Source organism: Pristis pectinata, chromosome 6 (genome assembly GCF_009764475.1).
Source record: "Pristis pectinata isolate sPriPec2 chromosome 6, sPriPec2.1.pri, whole genome shotgun sequence".
In the NCBI taxonomy this organism is placed as follows: domain Eukaryota; kingdom Metazoa; phylum Chordata; class Chondrichthyes; order Rhinopristiformes; family Pristidae; genus Pristis; species Pristis pectinata.
In genome coordinates, this window is record NC_067410.1 from 29219497 (window position 1) to 29242901 (window position 23405).

The 23405-nt window shown below is 37.3% G+C and overlaps 1 protein-coding gene across 1 annotated transcript in view; it reads left to right on the forward strand.

Moving 5' to 3' along the window:
- Nucleotides 1–534: 534 nt before the first annotated feature.
- The window catches only part of synpra (synaptoporin a), a 257466-nt gene continuing 234595 nt past the window's right edge, over nt 535–23405 (forward strand). The window contains exons 1-2 of the mRNA XM_052018774.1: nt 535–668; nt 782–847. Of these exons, the coding sequence (XP_051874734.1) occupies nt 651–668; nt 782–847 (84 nt within the window). The 5' untranslated portion in view covers nt 535–650. The remainder of the gene's footprint in view (nt 669–781; nt 848–23405) is intronic.

The following is a 23405-nucleotide window of genomic DNA, read 5'->3' on the forward strand; positions in this document are numbered from 1 at the left end:
AAGTAATTAACAGGAGACTCCCCGCATATCACCATCAAAGACATCAGAGCTCAGCAAACGAGTGTTACCTTACCTTGAAGGTAGCAAGTGGCCGATAATTCCCAACCTTCTTCCGAGGCTCCCACTATCCCAGAGCCAGTTTTAAGCTAATTCAGTTTTAGTCCAAGAGACATCAGCGCTGAAGCAACGCTGTTGGTCCTGACAATAGAAAGTGTAGAAAGAACACCAGGTACAAATATTTAAATATATTGATTTATGTCAATTAATGCGAACTATGTGGCCACATGAGAAATACTGTAATTCCTGGAACTTTAATACATTTGCTCCTATTCACGCGCCCCTGCCGTTGCTAGGCAACAAAGGCGTTGGCTGTGACTGTCCAATAGAAATGGAGCTGACTTTTGGAGCCATTGGCCAATCAGAACGAGCCTATCCCGTCATGGGCGCCGGTGTAAAGCTTGATTGACCAATCGTAGAAAGCCTTGAATAGGCTCGGGATCGGCGCCCGCCTCCCGTTCCTTCTCCGTCGGTCGTCGGCAATTTCCGACAAATCCGAACCTTGAGAGAGTTACATTGGGAGCTGTCAACAGCGGCTGGACTTCCTCTCATTGTAGCCTTCACACCAATCAACATCATCACAACCTTCAGAAATGGACATAATTAATCAGGTAAGGGCTGCACGACCACTCTATTCAAGTTACATTTGATTAAATACGATAATGGTAACATTCCTATGAGTAATTACTCTAAAATTTTCTTTACACTTTATCCTGCTCTATAGCTTGTAGCATCTGGTACATTTCGCGTCGCGAAGGAGCCTCTGGGGTTTCTGCGCCTCCTGGAATGGGTAAGTTTCAGAGAAAACACACTTGTAACATTTAAGGAGGGTGTTGACATGTAATGAGATTATGATGTTGCTTTGGCTTGTTTGACTTATTTATCGCTGGCTTGATTAAGTCGAATGTAATACTGAATTTACTACCAACGTTAACACATATGTAAATGTCTATTTATACTGCTGGTTCGAAGTCACGTATTTGGTGTCCAACAAAAAAGATCTAATACAAAGCATTTCGAAAGAGAACGTGGTACCGCCCCTTCCCCTTACCAGTTGTTTATACCTTCAGGGAAGGGTCTGTTATGAATGGCTGCGCAAACTAGTACATCTGAAATTTTTTTTAGCCACCTATGATTTTAAAAAGTCCAGTTTACATGTTTGATTGCCAATATTTGATAACGAGAAAGATTTTGATGTTAGAATTCGGTAAAAGGGAGGATTGCGTTGATGCAGTTCTGGTATCCAAACAGGAGGCATACGTTAAATATTATCATTTGTCAACCAATTTGCTATTTTATGTTTACTGTGATGTTAAGCAATTATATGTATTAAACATACTGAGTTAATAACCAAATATTTTTGAGAGGTTTTCTTTGCTCTTTGTTTCTCTTCGTCCAAAAACGTTTGGTCCAACCATATGGAAAGGAACTTGGAATGTTTTTGTTCGTTACATTATGTCATATCACAGTGAATTATTTCTTTGTCTATAAAACGTTACAATTTCACATATGACTGATGCGTTAAAGGATATAATGTTAGTAAATTAATAATATTCATTTACAGATGGTATATATAATTGCTTCTGAAGAAACCCGGAGGGAATGATATATGCTTAGAGGACAGTGAGCAGTGATTTATTTGCAGTATGTTTAACAAGCCTTGGAGCTCTGGTTTATACGGAAATGCTGTTAAGTACAGTAGTAATGAGAACCCCATCTTTGCATTCTTTTGTTTAAAAAGGATAACCTGCATGTCAAAACTTCAAAACTTAGAACAATATTGAACTTTGAAAACTGTCAAAATTACTATTGTTGTCTTGCACTGGCGATTATTTGGGAAATTAAGCTTGCCAATGTTCTCATTGATGTGTGAATAGTAGGAAAAGTATAATTTGTGGTGGGACTTTTTGGTCATGTGGGGTATGCCATGACCAAACTTGTAGGATTTATGATTCAGGCATTTAACATGTTAATTTACTTCCCAGCTCTTAAATTTAATTTATTTACCACATAAAATGAAGATCGTATTCTGTTATTAACCCTTCCTTTTTTAAAAAAATGGATAATGAATGTGTAATGAAACTGTATGCTAATGGAAAATATACATTATCATTTTACGCATAAAACAATATTGCTCTTTTTCATAAAGGATACATATCAAGATATTTAAAAGGAATATAAAATGTTATGTTTTGAGATTCACATTCACTATACTTTTTATACTTAGATCCCTGATTATGAAATTATTCATTGTCATCAAATTGGTGTATTATTTATGGTTACAAATGAAACTTTTACCCTAATCATATGAATTAGGCAGATTATGAAAGACTATTCAGTTCCAGATTGTTAAAGGAACAGTGATACAACTGCGAATTATGCTGCAATATGCTTCATTGCGTTTATACATCAAAGGATGTTGCAATTCCTTGAATGATAAAATGAAATATTGCATTGTTGACTCATACCTGGCCTTGTACATATTTTTGAAAATTAAAGTGTAAGCTTGTGATGCATTATCTGACGGACAAGTAGTAGAACTTTTAGAATTGGCTTTACCAGCAATTGAATTTGAGATGTCGTTTTTGTTTTGAGATACAAAAGAAGTTTGTTAATAGATGAACTAATTTCTTGTCCAACCCTTTTTGAAATTTAAGCTTTATGTCTATCTGGAACACAGATTTTGCTTGTATGAGTTTGTTCCCTCTTTTCAATGTTCACTTACATTGCTAATTGGAGTCTTGGAGGCAAGGAAAATTTATAATATTCCATTTTGCTCCAATCAAAGAATTCCTCCTGACTGCTAATCATGTGCCAGAATTGAGCCAGATCCCCCTGTGCATTTAGCTGGAGGAGGTATATTTTGGCAAATTATACCATGTCAGAAGAGTAAATCCAAAAACTCCAGAAGCTTTATTGCTTCCAGTTGGCATTATCACAGACATATTTTAAGCAAAATATGATCTTTGGCACCATGTTCCAAGTAGTTATTCAAGCATTAAGATAAAATATCTATAGCATAAGTCTTTAAATGTGTTAAAATACATACACAAACTGAGAAGTTGAAATTAATTGTGAATATAATTGGCTAGTTTTAGTTCATGGGTTGTTCTTATTCAGTTACAATTAACAGACCCCATACTGCAATGGATCATGTACTCCTTGTACTTGTTACAACTGAGCCATTTTCACATATCTACTCAGCAAGCTTATTTTATAATATGATTTTCTGAGCATACTTAAATTGAAGTGTTTAATGAAATTATCAATATCTGAATTATCTCTTGTGGAGCTTTGTAGTGACTGTCTACATTCTCATATTTCTTTCAAAGTTTGATTTTAATTGTCTATTACTAAGTTACTGTTTGTATCATTTATGGATGATTAATATTTCATGAATATACACAATAATTCTAATGTTCAAATTAATTAAGAATAAAATGATGTAACTAGAACTATGAAGAACCTGTGGAGTACAAATAGAAGAAAGATCCATTGTTATGGTTTCAGTTCATGATTTGCAGATTTATAATGTGGTAAGATAGGTCCATGGCAATATCAGTATGTATCATAATTTTGTCGAAATATAACTATATTAATTACGGAACTATAAATTTCATACAAGCTAAAACCCATTGCTACTGGATGATTCATTGTTTTATAATCAATAGCCTAATAAGTATTATTTTACATGTCAGGAAAAGAATGCATGACGTACATATTTGACTCACATGGCTGACATATACCTGACTGCCATTTTAACATAGGTGCTAACTCATTTAAAATAAACAGGTTAACACTCATATTAAAATAGTGGACAGACATTTTCTATGTAAAAGCACATATTACATCAATTAACAATGGGTTTTAGCTTGCAAAATATTTATCTATGGTTCAGTAATTAATATAGTTATAGTTGAATACAATTACGATACATAGACGAATATTTTCCTTATGACAACACTGGATGAGACACATGAAATTTCACTACTAATGCTGTTCAGTTTGGTCAGTTGTTGTGAAAACCATTTGGTAATATTGATATAAAAAGAATTTATAAGATAAAGCATATATTTTCAGCATTGATGATATTTTAAATAGTATTGGTCAGTTTTTTTGGCTTATGGGCACAGTCTGTGGTAGAATCCTACCACAGGAGGGTAATGTTGATTGATCTCTGGGAGACCTAGAATAAAACAGAATTGAAACAAAAAAACATATTGCTTAGTCCAACTCCTTTTAGAATTACAGTCCCCCATTACTACCAAAATTATTGTGGCATCAGTCAGCATTGTTAAAGCAGTAATGTTTACTGATACCATTTAATGTGGATGGGTATTGAAAAGAAACACAATAAATGGGAACATATATTCAATGAAATGACACTAAAGCACAGAGGAACCTAAAGGTTCAAGTACATAGCTTACTTAAAACTTATACCTAGATTGTTAAAACAATATAAAAAAGGCATAATTGCATTTTGTGTCTTGTAAATGTAGCATGAAGTGCAAACATAAGCACGCAAAAATTAATTCATATGAAACATTATCTGGTTCATATTAAAGGTAACATGTGCAGCCTGGGAGCCCATTATCAAAAGGACATTAAACTAGTATTGAGTGCATACTGAAAATTAACAGGATTCCTGTTGAGACATGCTCCTGAGGTCCCCACCATCAAGGAGGCCAGATTCTTCGCAATTTGATTCACACTGTATGATATCAAGAAATGGCTGAGACATTGGGTACAGCAACAACTATGGAACCAGATAACATGTCAACTGTAGTACTAAGGACTTGCACTCCAGAATCAGTTGCACCTCTAGCCATGTTGTTCCGGTACTGTTCCAACACTGTTTTCCCTCCTGCTTTTTGTCAGGTAGAGGCCAATCAAGCTAATTACCACCCTGTTGGAACGCTAACAATTATCAGCAAAGTGATGGAAGTGTAAGACACAGCGATTTCTACCAGCACTTACTCACAAATAGTCTATTCAATGAGATCCACTTTTGGTTTTGCCGGAACCACTTGGCTTCAGGCTTCATCACAGTCTTGGTCCAAATATGGATTAAAGAGCTAAATTCAGAGGTGAGGTGAGAATGACTATTATTGATATCAAGAAAGCATTTAACCATGTGTGGCATTGTTGCCTTGGTAAAACCAATATCAATGGACAGATGTCATGAGAAAGCACTATATTGAACATAGAACAGTACAGTACAGGAAAAGGCCCTTTGGCCCACTAAGTCTGTGTCAACCATGATGCCAGCATAAACTAATCACATCTATCTGCACATGATCCCTATTCCTCCATTCCCTGTATGTTCATGTATCTGTCTAAATGCCTCTTAAATGGCTTTATCATATCTGCTTCCACCACTTCATCATGACCAGAATTGCATGCAATACCCCAAATATGGTCTAAACAAAGTTTTATACAGCTGTAATATGGCTTCCCAACTTTTATACTCACTGCCCAAACCAATTAAGGCTAACATGCCGTATGCCTTCTTTACCACCATATCCACTTCTGTGGCCACTTTCAGGGAGTAATGGGCTTGCACCCCAAGATCCCTCTGAACATCAGTGCTCCTAAGGGCCCTGCCATTTACTGTATGTTTTCCCTTTGCATTTTACCTCCCAAAATGCAACATCTCACAGTGGTTGTAGTTATATCTCACAATAAAGGAAATGGTTGTGGTTGTCAGAGCTCAATCTTCCAACCCCCAGACATCACCACAGAAGTTTCTCAAGGCAGTCCTAGGCTCAAACATCTCTAGTTGTTTCATCACTGACCTTTCCACTAAGGAGTCAGAAGTTTTTACATTCACTGATGATTGCACGATGTTCAATTTCATTCACAACACTTTGTCAAATAAAGCAGTTTACACCAGAAGGCAGCAAGACCTAAACAACATTCAGGCACAAGACTGCAGAGTGGCAAGTAATATTTGTGCCAAAAATATTACTTCTTGTTGTTGAAGCTGGTTATTTCCTGACAGTTTTTACTTGACATTTAATAGGAGTACCATCATCAAGTCCCCCAGCATAAAATCCAGAAAAAGGACCAGCCACATAAATACTGGGAGTACAAAAGCAGGTCATAGGCCAAGTATCCTGGTGTGAATAACTTACCTCCTGACCCCACAACCACTTCCTCTATCAACATGATGGAATAGTCTCCATTTACCTGAATAAGTGCAACAACAACAATTTTCAAGAAGCTCTACGCCATCCAGGACAAAGCAGCCCTCTTGAATAGCAACCCCATCAACCATCCTAAACATTAATATCACCCACTGCTGGAAGACATTGGTGGAAAGCCTTCTGGGTGTCAGGAAGAGCAATATTTACTGCAGGATACCGAGCATATGACTTGCTCTTTTAGCCACCCCATTTATGTGATTGATACAATTTCCAGGATGTTCATAGTGGATGATTACACTTGGCAATACCTTTGAGTATCCGATACAGGCTGACTGTCTTTTGGAAATGGTCAATACCTGTGCTTTTGTGGTGTGAGTGTTATTTGTCACCTTTTAGCATGTAACTGTTGTCACCTATCAGAAACTGTTCCCGGTGATCAATAAATGGATTTGAGTGGGTGGGTGAGGATTATTAATGAGTTGCAAATGAGATTGATGTAACAGCTTTGCAGAGAGCTATCCCACTGTTTCTATATTAAACAGAAATTCACAGGCTGTATTTTAAAATAGAATACATAATTCAATTACCTCCTGACCAAGATATAAAAAAAACCTGTAATAACTTGACTCTTAAGAAATTGAATTTTAATACATCACACATTATCAGAACTCTAGGATGGAGCTTCTTGATGTAAGTGTAATACCAAGATGCAGTTACCTATTGTGTGTAATTTTCAATGAACATTTGTCATTTTAAAGCAGCAAATCAGTTTGGTGATAATGCAATGATTACTTTCCCTGCAAAGTCTTTGCTTTTTTTTAAGGCCAAAGCTGAATAATACCATTGACCTTATAAAGTTGGTGGTAGGTTTCTGCAGGAAGAACATGTTGTCATGGAAACACACAAGCTTGATTAGAAGTGTATAGCGCTCTCTCTCGTTGTTTAAAATGTCCAGATGGAGAAATTGGGACTGTTTTTATTGGAGAAAAAGATAAAAGATTTAACAAAAGTTTTTAAGATTGTCAAGGCTTGATGAAATGAACAAGGGAAGATTGTATCACCTGATTGAGGTATCTTATTGGGTGATGAGAGGCCATCTATTTAAGTATCATTAATAGTAAGGTGAGAGGTTACAGGAAGTGTTTCTAGGAACAGCTTCATGGAAACTTCTGTCACAAGGAATGGTTGAAGCAGAAACCATTGCATTTATTTAGAAAAGCTGAAAACTATTTGAAGCAATAGACAAGGCTAAAGAGTGAGAACAGTGCATTCAACTGGATTGCTCCAGAGCTGGTATAAACACAAAGGGCCAAATTTCCTCTTCGTACTATAAATGTGGTTACTGGAAACACATCATTTGATATTTACCCATTGGCTTCAAATTTTAATACACCCACTCATAAATATTACACACTCTATGTCACTTCCTGTGCAAGATAATGGAACTGGGGCAACAAGTAAAATGCTAGAGGAACTCAGTGGGTCTGACAGCATCTTTGGAAGGAAATGGACAGTTGGCGTTTCGGGTTGAGACCCTTCATCAGGATTGGAAAGGAAGACGGGAGATAGCCAGTATAAAAAGTTGGGGGAATGGGTAGAACAAGGGCTGGCAGGCGTCAGGTAGATCCAGGTGAGAACGGAATGATGGGCAGATGAGGGAGGGGAGAGTGGGAATGATATAAGAAGCTAGGAAGTGATAGGTGGAAGTGACAAAGGGCTGAAGAAGATGGAATCTGATAGGAGTGGACAGTGGACCATGGAATAAAGGAGTAATGGAACTGGGATCACTCGGGAGCCAGAATTTGCCAAAGAATGTTCCAAAAAATGCTGCTGGATTCCACTGACTTACGCTGATGTATGTCTCGTGGAAAACATAAAACATCATATTTAAAAGTGAACTTGTTTATGAATGTTAATATATCTGTTGAACCTTGTTTGTTGGTAAAGTCTTTGCTGCTTGTAGAGTGATGCAATTGAAAACTGTCAATTTGCATCAGTTGTTAGTAGATCGTTAGCATACAATGCCTGAAAAATCCAGTGCCTAGTTATGCATTCAGAGATTTCCACAGTCTCCTATACATTCATTTTGTTAACTTCTGTCAGTTTCTTTCAGTCTATTTCCATCAAGAATCTACAAATTCAAATGCAGTACGAGTGCAAGGTTTTAAATGTAATCAAGTAAATATATTTGAATTATATAAATTGCATTTATGCTTCACTAATGACTGAAAAGAGTCTTCAATGAGGAACTTTATCTTTGAACTTTCCCTGTTTAAACTCCAGAGTTGAGATTGGGAAAGGTATTTTGGTTTGATTTGATATCTACATTTCATAAATGTGAAGCATTTTGGGGTATAAATTATGCTGAAAGAGCTCAAAGGTTGTTATAAAAATTAAGAAAAGAGGACCTATATGTAATTTTTGAATGTTTACAATTCACTATGCATTCAGGTAAGTAGTCAACAATTTGTGATAGTCATTGTGAATGTTATGAAATGTTTACAAATCATTCTTTTCTATCAAAGGAAATATTTATTTTATTAGAAAAAAGCTATTAATTAAGATGACAAGGAAACATAACATATCTTTGAATGCTTAATTGCTTGCAAAAGGTCATTAAATGCCTTTCTGTGATGAGCAATGGATTTGTGTCCTAACTAAGCTTGTTAAAATTATAAAGTAAAACATTTGAGAATATCTAACAATGAACATGTTCCATTTGGAGGATGGTTTGTCTGTCATTTTTGTCTGTGGGTAGGTGGAGACGTTCATATTTGTCTGGAGTCATGGATGATGATAGTAAAATTGATTCTAGTTAAGGTCAAATGTCTTTGGATACCATGGTACATGGTTCAAGCATAGTTCAAAATGCAAGCCTAAAGGTAACATTTGGATTAAAGATTCCACAGATGTGGATTTTAATGTAAATAAGTAGACTTAGCTCTCCAGACATCTATACCTACAGAGACTTGGAAGAGAATTCTTCATTTAGTTAATACATCTTCAATGTGTGCCAGACATTCTTTGATACAGTCTAAGGTAGTTCACAGGACCCATATGTCAAAAGATAAGCTAGCTCGTTTTTATCAACATATAAATCCTATATGTGACAGATGTAAATCGAATGTGGCTTCTTTGACACATATGTTTTGGTCTTGTCCTCTTTTGGAAAAATATTGGAAAGATATTTTTAACATTATTTCAATGTATTGAAAATTGACTTACAACCTCATCCTATCACTGTAATTTTTGGTTTACCAAGGATAGAATCTGGCCATTTATCTGCCTCCGCTAACCGTATGATTGCCTTTGTTACATTAATGGCCAAACGATCCATTTTGCTTAAATGGAAGGATCCAATACCCCCTACTACTTTTCAATGGTTCTCTCAAACTATATCATGCTTAAACTTGGAAAAAATTAGGAGTGGTACTGTTGATCCTTCGCTTAAATTTGAGGAAGTTTGGAGTCCATTTATTCATTATTTTCACATGATATAGATCCCCTTATAATAACCTGTCAATTTAGAGGAACGGAGTTGACGACATAATATTGCTCTGTTTCTATTGAGAAATTTTAGTCCAGTTTTTTTTTCTATTTGTTTTTTTTTGTTTTTTTTGAATTTTTTTTCTTTAGCTTAGTTTAGTTTGATATATTGTTTATAATTTTTCTTATTGTTTTGGGGATTTTTTTTCTTTCTTTTATATTTTATAATAAATCTTTTTCTTTTATATTATTTTCATTCACTAACAGATAGTTGGATCTACAGATTTTTTTATACTTTATTGTTCTTTATGATTATCCATGTCATGATTGTTTTCCTGATCTCTTTGTATTACATGTATAAACATTGATATATTAATCTGTATTAATTTAAAAACTAATAAAAAGATTGAAAAAGAAAGAAAGTAGACTTAGCTCTGTCCATAGTCTGGCCTGTATTGGCCTTTGAAAATTACTCTGTTTACTGGGAGGACTTTTCTTGATATTTGGTCATTGATCTGACAGTTTTAGTCCTGATGCTCCATTTAAGTGTTGTTCTGCCTTACAGCTTTCTCTAACCCAACAGGTAATATGATGACATGGAATAAACAATGAACCATATTGTCGCATTGCATCCTAGAGATACCTCCTGAAAAGGCCATAGAGTGGCCAATAAACTTCCAACTCATTTTATAAATTTTGCTTTAACCATCCACAAGAAGAAGCTTGATAATAGGTTAAATGTTTCTAAGGTTCTGTACTAGTTTCAAGTTTCATATTTATTGTCGTGGGCATATATATCCAGGGTATAAATGCCAAGAAAATTAAGTTTTTGCAGCAGCAGGGCAGTACGTTACAAACATGACAACATAAATTGCATAAACTTAAATTAACATAAATTATACGTAACTTACACAACAGAATAAACAAAAATAAATATAACAACATTAGTGAAAGTTGAAGGAAATATGGTCTGAGGTAGAATTAGGGTTTTTCAGCTTTGTTCAAGAACTTGATGGCAGTGGGGAAGAAGCTGTTGTTGAACCTTGAGGTGTGGGTCTTCAGCGCCTGTATCTTCTGCCTGATGGCAGCAACGAAAAGAGGGCATGGCCTGGATGGTGGGGGTCCTTAATGATGGATCTTACCTTCCTGAGATATTGCCTCTGTAGATATCCTCAATGGTGGGGAGAGCTGTACCCGTGATGGAACTGGCTGAGTCCACCACTCTTTGTAGCCTCTTGCGTTCCTGTGATTTGGAGTTTCCATACCAGGCTGTGATGCAACTAGTCAGAATGCTTTCTACTGTACATCTGTAGAAGTTTGTCAGGGTATTTGATGGTATGCCAAATCTCCTTAAACTTCTAAGAAAGTAGAGATGTTGGTGCACCTTCTTCATGGTTGCATCTATGTGCTGGGTCCAGGACAGACCTTCTGAGATGTTGGCACCCATCTTGTTGCTTACCCTTTCCACCACAGACCGTTCAATGAGGAGTGGTTCATGTTTGCCTGACTTCCCCTTCCTAAAGTCATTAATTCTGGATTCCATGTAAATTATTCCTTGAGTTTCATTTGGTCTTCACCATGTACATTAGCTTTAAATTATGTATAATTAATAATCAAATCTACTTTGAATTTTGTTCATTATTTATTTTAAGCTTTTGTTTCAATAACCATAACTTTCAATCGATGGCCATTTTGCTGGTCATATCTAACTTTAGTAATCAGATGTTTGAGGTATAGTGTAGATACTGTGCAGTCTGAGTTTATTAACAGGTGTCCTGATGGTTGAGGGTCCCTGACATCAGAGTACCTTCATAAGGGAACTGTTATGCTTTATTGTGACTTCTAAGGGATTACCAATTATTTGTTTCCACAATGAATGTCCTTTGAGAACTATCCCTCAATGTTAAATAAATTGCAGGAACAACTAAAGACAATGAAAACACTCCATCACTCTCAAGAATGCTTGCTTCTGTATTTTCCTTTTTTTTTGTCCTACTAGTACATCTCAGTGTTAGCTTTCATGTGAAGAGCTACTAAATGTATGCCCAGATAAATGAAGGCTGTTGATGTATCCTGCAAACCCTAGAAGTGAGTTGCATATAATCCTATGTTTTTACAGGCTAATACCTGCACAACTCTTACTTCATTTCTCCCACAACATTTAACACTCATATCTCAAGTACTCGATTCTTCAATTACTATGGAACTGATCTTGTGATGCCACCTATGGTCCCTGCACTTGCCTCGGATGGATGAACTAAACTGATCTTGCTATCCCTCTGTACCCTTTGGTTTGGCAGTGGGGTTTGAATGAAGTTTAGGTTTAGGGTGGCACAGTGTAGAGGCTCCATCCTAGAACATCCTGATAGGCTTGAATTTTAACTGCTTTTAAATGTGTTTGACATTCAGACACACTTACTTCAATTCTAACAATTGTTTAAAAATGTATTAAAACATTTTTAAAGAATTAAAGTACAAGCATTTAGAAATAATTAAAAAAAACATAAAACTGAAGCAAAATGATAGAAACCAAACCTCCAAATTTGCAGCCTTAGAAACTCCATTGTAGTTAATGGGGTCTTGGATCTTATGTGATATCTGAGCGGTGCTGAATTTGAATGACAATGTTCCACCGTAATGTCAGAAATCCCAGCAAAAATGGCTCTCATTATGGGACTCAATGGGATCCAGTAGTGGATCATGGTGATAGGTTTAGCTCCCTGAATCTATTGATATGTTCTGTACTCATGTTTTGTGTGTGTAGATAAGGCCTTGCATTATTTCAAATGGTGAACATGAGTGTTCCTCTTTGGAACTACTAGCCACAGCTGGCAAGAGTCAGCCCATTCTATCTTTCTGAAGAAATCAGTGGAAAATCAGTGGATTCAAATGAGTCCATTCAAGACCAAAGCTATATTCACAAAGTGCTACTTTGTTCTTGCTGTAAAGTGGTAAAGATTTCTGGCATGTTGGCAGTGCAGAGTTAGTGATGGAATATCTTGGCACCTCAGTAAAGTACAACATATTGGATAAAGGTTTCACTGTTGTCTTGCTCTGAACAAGTTAACACTTATTGTTAGCACCTAGCTTCTCTTCCTGCAGATATATCACCTCAGATGTTCAGGTCTTCAGGCAGGGAAGATGCAGATGATGGGGAGAAAAATAACCATAGGTCAGCTGGACAACCAGGATGATCATTTATTGAACAGCCAAATCTCAGTAAATGACAGTGCAGATTGAGGAGATGAATACCTACTGTTTCTACGCACTTAAATTTGACTCAAACCCACCCATATACAAATCTGTTGGTGTTCTGCACCTTCCAACTAATCCTTCTCAGAGCACTTACTTCCTCAATTCATTTTGGAGGTACTTGGACAGCATTAGTCAAGATAAGGTATTGGCCAATTAATCATGCCTTGGCAAACCAACAATCTCTCAGAAGATACTTATATCTTGCTGTGATGCCTGAGATAATTAGTTCACTAGCTCTCCTGCAAAATCTATTCTTACTCTGTAATACACTGTGTCACATAAAAAGAGAGAGAACGCATGTTGACTATTGTTGCAGGTCAGCATAACAGCTGCCTTTGAATGTCCTTAATGAAGCACAGTACCCTTGCATATTAATATTCCTCCAGCAAGAATTGGGTTTGACAAGTTGGTTCCATGAACTGTGGGGATGATAATATCTGGCAGAGTGCTTCCTTCTAAAATGTTGCCAAAATTTTCTTTGCTTCATTCTGCACTGCTACTCTATCATAATAGTTTATTAGAGCATGTACATAAAAAATGCTGTGACTCCTCTTGATATATCATCATGTGGTTGGTGATTTGCCAGTGGTCTGACTTTAACAGAAGTAGTGAAAAGCTAGGCTAGATCTGAGTTAGTAGAAACAAAATAGATGAAAAGATCTTCCCTTCTTGAAGACTAACTGCTGAATATTTTCCAGATTCTTCAGCCAAGAATCTTCTCCCTTTCTCGTAATTAGGTTGATCTTGTCTTCAGCTGCACCATATGAATTCACTGTCTGGCTCTAGGTTTCTGGAGGTAATTTTGACTTTAACTAGTAGTGTAAAGCACTAACAAGTAGTTGAACTGTTAGCACCAACCTCACCTGATTTGTGTTACATAAATGTTCTCAATTCAATGTATTTTGTTGGAGAAATAATCCAGCTTTTATCAGATGTTGTGGTTTCAGTAATGAGTTATGATCCAGTAATTCAATAAATTACATAGATTCTGTTTGCTGTATAAATAGGAGGAGATAGTATGGTTGGCATGATAGCATGCCTGCCCTATTTCCGAATTAAGTGCAAAAGTGGGCTGATCAGAAGAGTGGTGTTGAGATTTGCAAAACTTTAACTTTTAGTCCACTTGCAACCTATGTTAAAGTCCAGCCCAGTGGTGTTACTAATCAATTTTATATAAATTTATTCCTCAAGGAGCCTGGGGCCCATTCAGCATTTAACAATCTTCAGTACCTTTATATAACTCAATACAATTTCAGATTTTTTTCAGCTTTTCCTTTATTTTATTCTTTTGTGCAGTGTGGGTACCACTGGCTTGGCCAGTCATTCTTGCCTTTTAGAAAGTGGCGGTGAGTAACTTCCTTGCTCTGCTGTAGCCTTGAGGTGCAGAAGCTCCCAGAATAGCAACCTACGGTAGGCCAGGATCTTGGTCCAGCAAAAGCAAAGTAGGATTTCAAGGACCACAAGCAAGCAGCAGCACAACCTACCTATAAGATTGTATCGTGATTTTAAAGAAGTTTTACAGAAATTGGTTAAATTTCTTGTGTGTGAGTGAAATGGGTGGGTAACCTAGGTTTGCAATTCTAAGTTAAAATAACTCTGGCCTGTGTTTTGGTGCAGCTGGTGAGTTTCAAACTCATCATGCCACCCACTGATAGATTTTCCGCAGAATTACCTCATAGTAGTTTGGAAATGTCAACCAACAGGTGGGAAAGTTATATTTTCTCTGCAAACAAATTCACCCTTGAACAGATCACAGTAAATCTTTCTCCATATGGTCGGAAAGATTAATGAATTCTGGCAGCTCTAGTCTAATTTTGAACCTGCTGCAGTTTGATAGATATTACTTTGACTGCTGTTAGTTATAAGTAAAAGAAAAGATTACTTCTCATGGTACTGAAGAAAACCATTTGGTCTGTCAGGCCCAAGTTGACACACATGAGCATTCCCTTGAGTCCCATTCCGCTTCTCCTTATTGCTGTGTATCCCTGCTACTTACTCTGTCATCTACATGCCCATTGAATGCTCTTTTATTCTTGTTGCCACCAACTACACTAAAAGGTAATTTTCAGTAGCTAGTGCACCTATTACAGCACAGCTTTTGGATGTTGGAGGAAACTGGAGCAACAGAGAAAACCCATACTGTCATATAGATAGCACTCAAGATCAGGATCAAACCTGGGTCCTACAGTGTTGCCCTTTTCAAATAAGGTTACCCTTTTAAAGTTGAGTTACGATAGTATCACGTTGGAAAAGCTCCAATGTGAATAGTGCTGTGAGAGGAAAAAAAATGAAGCAAAATGGTGTCTTTCCACCAACATTATTTTACTGAAAGTATCTTTCCAAATTTTGTACTAGTCGACAATATATTTGACCATAAAATGAGTTGTTAAAACTAAGGTAAAAATGACTAGAATCTGCAATCCAGCTTTATGACCTACGGCTGTGCTGTTTTTATATAGTAGGAAGGGAATTTGCTACAAGCATACTAGGGATAATATTGGCAATGTGCAAAAGAACAAAACTGGTGATAGTGTATGATTTATATTTCTCCTGATTTTATTTCCTTTGAAATTATACTTAATAATTTAAATAATTTTATTCACAATAGAGACTCTTTACAAGTTTGGGAGGTAATTTCTTGGATTCTTGGATTCTTGAATATGTTATGGTTCTGGACAATGTTAACGTACTTTAATGTAAAGAACATTTTACACTGGTTTTCCCAGAGAGCAAAAAAGGAGTGGTAATTTAGTGCAAAAAAAAGCAGAAGCTCTATATTGAAAATAAAAATAGAAAATGCTGGAAATACTCATCAGATCAGGTAGCATCCATAGAGCAAGAAACAGTTAATGATTTAAGTCAGTGAACTTCCGTCATTTGCTGGCTACTTTGAAGAAACCTGCCATTAAGATTAAGTATGCTCTGTGGATTAGATTTTCCCATTTCTGGTGTGGTAATCAGTTGGCTTTTCTTTGGGATCCAGCATCAGTGATGTCATCAAACAGGCTGAACAGTAAGAGTGATAAATCTCACAAAAAGCAGTATGAACTAAAAAAAAGCAGAAAATTTATTTAAGTCTTAAAGTGAAAAAAGTTTGGGAATTGTATGTGAGATTTAAGGAAGGATATGAAATGAAAGCAAATTAATATCTTATTTTTAAAATTGTAGAATTATAAATGTCATTCTAAGGGAATAACAATCTACATATCAAATGAGTTACTCAGGTCCAGAGAGGCGTTTCTGCAGGAATTATGTATTAATGTGCTAATTAAAACTCATATCCTGTTTAATGATATACAATTAACATTTTCATGGAATTTACTGTGAAAATTGAGGGTAAAAGGTACATGTCAAATCACTGATTCTGTGTTCAAGACTACAACAGCACACAATTCAGAGGAGAAGGGTATCATTGTTGTATTTCTGTATTTTTCTATGCATATTGTCAGTTTTCTAAGTAAAATGACAAGTGTAAAATGACAAGTGATGCATTACTGAATGAGTGCTGAGTAAATGTCTTTGTTTCTGTTTAAGCTGTTAACTAGATATATTCAGAAATGCATGGCAATAAATATATTTTATGATGGATAGATTTCCACAGGATATCTAAACAAATGAACTTTTGGATCAGAATCGTGGGTTTAAAATTAGCTGGACTAAGTGGTAAGGTCTATTGAAGATATTAACCTTGGATTTCATTTGTTGCTGCCCAAACCAGGACTTGCTGTCCTGTGATGACCTGTCCATAAATAATTCCACATCTGGAGAGATTTGAAAAATCAGGACTGCAGACATTAAAGGCAAGTGTGACAGAATACTGCAGTGATATACAGGGAGATCAAGGCACGTAGGAGTGTCTGTTATATTGATATGTCTGTCTGTGATGCATGGTTGTCATGTAATTTGTAGTCTGTTAAAACATGTTTCAACTAGAGGACATGACCTTCAGACACTGCTAAATGACATAGAACACAGGGAACATCAGGAGTCTACTGGGATTAATCGTTACCTTCTTTACCATGAAAACGCATGTTCCAGTTCAGGTGACAGTAATGGAGAGCTTTGAAAATGCCCTGCTTACCAGCTTTCAGCCTCAGGGGGGCTTGGACACAGCCTGCTGTCTCTCATGGATTTCACAACAGAAAATCTGTTTTATCTCAGTAACATCGCATGTCAGCCATTTGATTGTTTGCCTAAAGTGGCAAATAGGAGGTAATACCAAGCTGCCAGAACAAAAAGCTTCTGAAGTGCAACTTTCTTCCAAGAACAAACTGCCATAAAATAAGGGTCACCGGTTCTATTGTCCTCCTTGCTCAGCAGGAACCAACTGCTGCTTGCAATACTGCTAGGTTTGCATGCAGGAAAAACAATGGAAGCAAAAAGGTGTGTGTGTATGTATGTATGTGTGTATGTATGTATGTGTGTGTGTATATATATATATGTGTGTGTGTGTAGTCTCCAAAGGGTGAGCAAGTATGACAAAAGAGCAAGTATGGCTTTTAACTCTCTTATATTGCTTCTGCTATGATTTGTTATTCATGAAGATTATAACCTTTATTTTGTTCCTGCTTATTCTCTGGTCTAATGTGATGTTCTAAGATGGATAGTAAAAGAGTAATGGCTTTGGTGGCAGTGTTAGACCTCTACCCAATTGATAAGCTATGTCTTCATGACTGGGCACATCCCTGACTTATGGTTTCCTCTACTTCTATCCTTTCTTTTTCTGTTTCCACAGCTGTTAGGAATGTTCATGTGTCAGACAATTGGGATGGCAAAGTTGTGTAGGACACTGCAAATGAGAGCTGTGAGAAATGCTCAAGTAAAAACATGTCTTCAAGTTCTTCCTAATTTATCAAAGCACTCTGAATCATTTCTCGATGATTAGGCTGGTAGGGGGATGCACCTTGTTAATGTGCTTTTCACCGGCTGCAAATGCACAATTTAGAGTGGCCACTATCTGTATTATCATTTCACCCTGGAGTATTGAATCATGTCCCCATCATTTCACCTTTCGATTTATCTTTGAGCCAGGCCAGTCTGGCAGAGATAGTCTTCAGTAACTGAGTCTTTATTGATCCTAAAGGCAGCTGTTGCAGTGATGGTAAGGAAATTATGTTTTGTGCTTGGTTCTTTGCTCCTTTCTAGATAGTCATGAAAAAGCTACTTGCTCTAGGGAACTCTGAATTCTTCATGCTGTAGTGCATTAATGTCCAAGGTACGTTACTGGAACATTTTGGATGAATGCTCACACTGCATTCTGCATACTGAGAGTATTTTCCTCAGAGGGACTTAGAGCTTTGATGGTTTCCAGACACCTAAATAACATAATTATTTTCCAGTGCTTACTTTCAGCCTTGGCCTGCAATCAGAACAGAAGGGATAATAGCTGAATTTATCCCATACCTACAACGGTACTTCTATGCCCATAAGATCTTTACATTTAGGTTGAAAGGTGAAGTTCCATGCTGGAATTTTCATACATTTGTCTCAGCTAATACTAGGATAAACTACTGAACGAGTGCTGAGTTATTGGTAGTGCCACCCTTGTCTGTGAAATACAACCTAGGACACATCCATGGAAAGATTGCAAAACATCTTAGCCTAGACTGGCACCTGTTCAGACATGTTAATGGGGAGGTGTGTGGTGGATTCAAACACTCTGCAATGCACAGTCCAAAGCATTGTGCACTATTGCATGGGTCTTGCGTGTTGAAAGATGTTTCCATTATATGCTGTGCACATTGTAAGGTTAAAAAAAAGATATCAGAGTTGCCTTGATCTGGTTACTCATGGGGAATGCGAGGAGGCTGCTAGAGATAAAGGCCTCTGCAATTCTTGAGGGTGATTTGTGACATGAATCAGAGGGGTCAGATAAACTAGGTGGTGCTTGCTCTTGGTTGGATTGGGCTGTAAATTGGAAGTTTGCAACCAGCATCATGCTGGGAGGCATATAGAAGAAAATGCAGTCAGAAGTAGTTGATATATTGAGTTCTTCCAAAAATTTATTTTTTGCTCCAGATTCCAGCATCTGCAGTCTCTTGTGTCGGCAGTTTATCAGTGATTGGTGGAAGGGGGTGGGGAAATCCAAGAGACAGATCACTGATTGAGGTGAGATTAGTCAGTTGGCAGATAGATGGTCAGGTGAAGGTTGTGGGCTCTGAGTAGGAATCATGAATTATGGTGGGGAGTAAGAGGCGAGGTCTCAAGGGAGAGCAAATATGTATTTTTAAGACAACCTTCCCGAGGAACGTTCCAAGCACTGTTATGTGCCCTGTGAACTGGTCAGGCTAGACCCCTTCACATAACTCTGAAGGTGGTTTCACAAGTATTAAAACAGTCTGCTTCTGCATAATTGGTCCATGCTGCTTACAGGCCATGAATGTGCCACCCAAGATTCTGAGTGATGTCTAGGTGTATGCTGCATGCTGTTGAATGCTGCTGTGGGTGTCCAGGTTCTTTGTTTTAATGCATGAGATGCATGGAGGACCCAGAAGGAAAGTTGAGTATTTTATGAAACTCAAAGTAACTTCACAATATACTGTTGTTTGAAATTCAATTGCTTATGCACAAAACACTGCCATATAAAATCCATTTTTTCAGCACTTATACCACATTCATTATACAGCATGCTATTCGTTGGGTCTCTTGGCTAACAACTCTGTCCATCTAATGCTAGCTAATATCAGTTATATTAACTGGGTAGTTCACTGTATTATTGCCTGAGGAATTCTTTTGGGTCTACTGGCTATCATTCTTGTCTCATAAACAACATATAAAAAATATTACATTCCATCTGTGTAATGCCTTGGGAAGCCATGAGGATCTGAAAAGCTCCATGTAAGTACTAGTGCCTCTAATTAGCAAAGAGTTTAGTGTTGCTTCTTAATGGCAGGACTGAGTAGAAGCGGAGGCAATAAGTGCAAATCAAAGATATTTGGATGACTTGCTATAGACTTGCCTTGTAGCTTACAGTCTATACTACAAGAAGGTGGTAAGGGAAACATATCATCTTAATATTTCTTGAGGGGTATGACCAAGGTATCCTGTGTGCCACACTTCCTATGAAGAAGCAAGTATGTGAAGGAATAACATGCAGGGGAACCTTACCAGACTTATGAGTGCCTGAGAACTACTTTTGTCAGACCTGGAAGATAGCACTGCATTGCTTCATCAAGTTGTTCCACACAGCTGGAACTGCTCTACATCAGTGTATGACACTTTGCCTTGGAGAGACCCATTGCCCCAGAAACACTAAAAATGTCTCATCACTGAAGTGGATATTTTTGCTCAAATAGTCCTTCCAAATAAAATCCTACTGTTAAAATGAAACTTTAGAAATAGCATAATAAAAAATAATTCCCTTGAAGTTCATCGCTACCTTACTTTTACTTGGGTTCCATCCCAAAATGTGCTGCACTTTATTGGGTTTGTACTGCCTTGCTATCCCAAACTGGATTTCTATCCTCCAATCTCACTCTAGTAAAATAATTGAGAGATGTCAAGAGAGGTTACTGATTGACAGCTCAAACCTGTGATGATATGCAATATGGTGCTTAAGCTAATACCTAATGTGGTACTTAAACTAATATCTAATGTCTAAGCAGCTGTTGTACAATTACAGTTTAATAGATAGCTACAATAGGTAATTTTCACACTAATAATTTATAGTTGTGATTGCTTTAAAATAATAGATGATGTCCAAGCAGCTGCTGGAAATTATAGAGTGAAAATTGTTCTTGTTTTTTTAAAATCAGCTTAATTTCAGGTTACAGTGTAACAAATGCTCACACCCATTCTCAGATCCCAAAGTTTTGTCTGTTGGTTGATTAAGTGTCTTCAGCCACTCAACAACTTCCTCAGCCTTATAGCATGAGCATTGTAGCCTAATTTCAATCTTATTAGTACATATTTCATAGCTAAATTCAAATTATTATTTACATGAAGTTGAATGACTTTGCCAGTGTTTTGGGGCAACACAGTGGTGTAGCTACAAGAGCTGCTACCTCACAGCTCCAGCAACCTTTGGTGTTGCTTGTTTGGAGTTTGCACTTTCGCCCTATGACTGTATGGGGTTCCTCTGGGTGCTCTGGTTTCCTCCCACATCCCAGAAATGTGCAGGTTGGTGGGTTTATTGGCAACTGTAAATTGCCCCAAGTGTATGGGTAGAACTTAGGGGCAGTTGATGGGAATGCAGGGAAGATAAAATGGTTTGGGATAGGATTAGCGTAAAAGGATATTGATGGACAGGATGAACAATGGGCCAAAGGGCCTTTTTCTCTGCTCTGTCTCTCTATCTCTCTGACTTTATATCACAGGTCATAAAATCATCACATCTTATTTATAGCAATTTATGTTACTTGCCTTTATTTTGCATTGCAGATTAAAATGTTTTAAAGTAAATTTGATAAATATCTTGCCATATCCAAATTTTGGTGCCTTAGATTTTCAGAAGTATTACATATGCCAGTGTTTTTAAGGGATTTCACCATGTCATAGTTAGTTCATCAGATGCTGCCATTAGGACAAATTTTCTTCACGATAATCCCTGGAAGCGGTCAGTTCCTCACTGCAAACCTCAAGTAAAAAGGGATGAAAAAATGCATTGTTATACCTTTTTTATTGCCCTTCCTTGCTGTACTGGAATCTGTACGTGTTCCAGAGGTTCTGAGCAATGAGGAGAGATGATGAATTCCAGAGGTGGAATGTGATTAGTGGAATCAGGTTGGCAGATGACAGTGTGGCTACTGAGGTTAGTCACTACATGGCTAACAATAACTAACAACCAGCTATCAGTTAAACCCTGCAAACTATGTCCATCCTGCCCCCTCGTCATATCCTCTGATCCACCGAACCACAACATAGCCTGTTCAATCCATTGCAGCCATGGAATTGAGGAGGGAGGGAGGGCCTGAAATTCAGAGGGGGAGGGTCTGGAGGGTACACATCTAGGGGGCCATAGAGAGATATAGCATGTAAATTAGCCTTTCGGCATGCTGAGCATCAACCACCCATTTACCTTAACCCTACATTAATCCCTTATTTTCGATACTATCCATATTCCCATTACTTTCCTCATTCTTATTAATGGGTGCGGGGAGAGTGGTGAAATGGAGCACTGATCTTTAATGGGAAGCCACCACATTTTGGAGCATCTGTGCTGTAATCGGTCCTCTGTTGCTACAAGCACTGGGATGATCGATCGCAACATCTTGCGCTGATGTACACAGAGTACAGCTGCTTTAATCTTTCTTAGCACAGTCTGTGTGTATAAGGGAGCACTAAATGAATATGGAGGACTCAGTGAAGATAAAATTGATGTTTATAAGTGAGTGGTACAATTTAGGGGAAGTTGATGGGAATGTGGGGTAGATAAAATGGATTGGGGTAGGATTAGTTTTTCTGTGTTTTCCTCTTCGTTTTACTATGAGTATAAAAACAAAGGTCATAATCTTTTGATCTAATTTCTGGCAGTAAATTAAGTGTTTCATGATGATATCATTGTGCAAATGATGAGGAGGAAATTATACCCAGAAATACTTGAAACCATTTCAGAACATGTGCACCTTTTTTAAGGGTGATTTGCCCATAAAAACAAGTGCAATTTTTTTCATAAATTATTTTCTAATTTTATATCTGTCAAAGGGTGTCCAGGCTCCTTGCAAGCCAATGACCATCCATACTTGGAGAGGAGATGGATGCCATCATGCCACTGCCGGAAGAAACACCAGTGAGGCTAAGCAACTCATCAAACTTCATATCAGATGTTTAAGGCCCAGATCAATTTTGCTAGACAAGCATAGGTTGAAAGGAAGGGAGATTTTGCAGCACCTAACATACCTGAGCAATCAAAGCAGCATCAGGGACTTGCTTGATTTGTTGACATGATTACTGGTTCAGAAATATATGGCTTGAAGTGAGACTGAGCTTTTGCAGTCTTAGCAGGAGAAAACATAGTTTCAGCTTCTGCCACCAAAAACGTCAAATTCTTGGCCTTCACTTCTAGCAAAAGTAGTAAATATACTTTAAAAGGCAGAATTATTCAAATATGACCAAATTATGTGCAAAGCAAACTGCTGCCAGGATTGTTACATTGTTATATTTAAAAAAATCAATTGTGAATCAATGCCTGTGATATTCTTACTCCCCAAACCTCGTGTGCAAGTGTCTGCATGCAAGATGGGTAGATGAAGAAATGGGTTGAGGTATAGAAATAGATAAGCAGAGAAGTGATCAAAATATTGGCCAAAGAAGCAACTTTTTAAGAAAGTGAGGGAGGTGAAGAGTTGAGAACTGCAGGGAGGAATTTCCTGAAAGTAAGATTATATTAGCTGATGGAACAGTCAATATTTATGTATCATAGAAAACAAATGAACAAGAAAGCAAATCAAGACTACAGATTTCTGGAATTGTGTGTGGAGGAGTGTGCTAAAGGGGGTTACTGAGACGAGGAGGTGCAAAGGC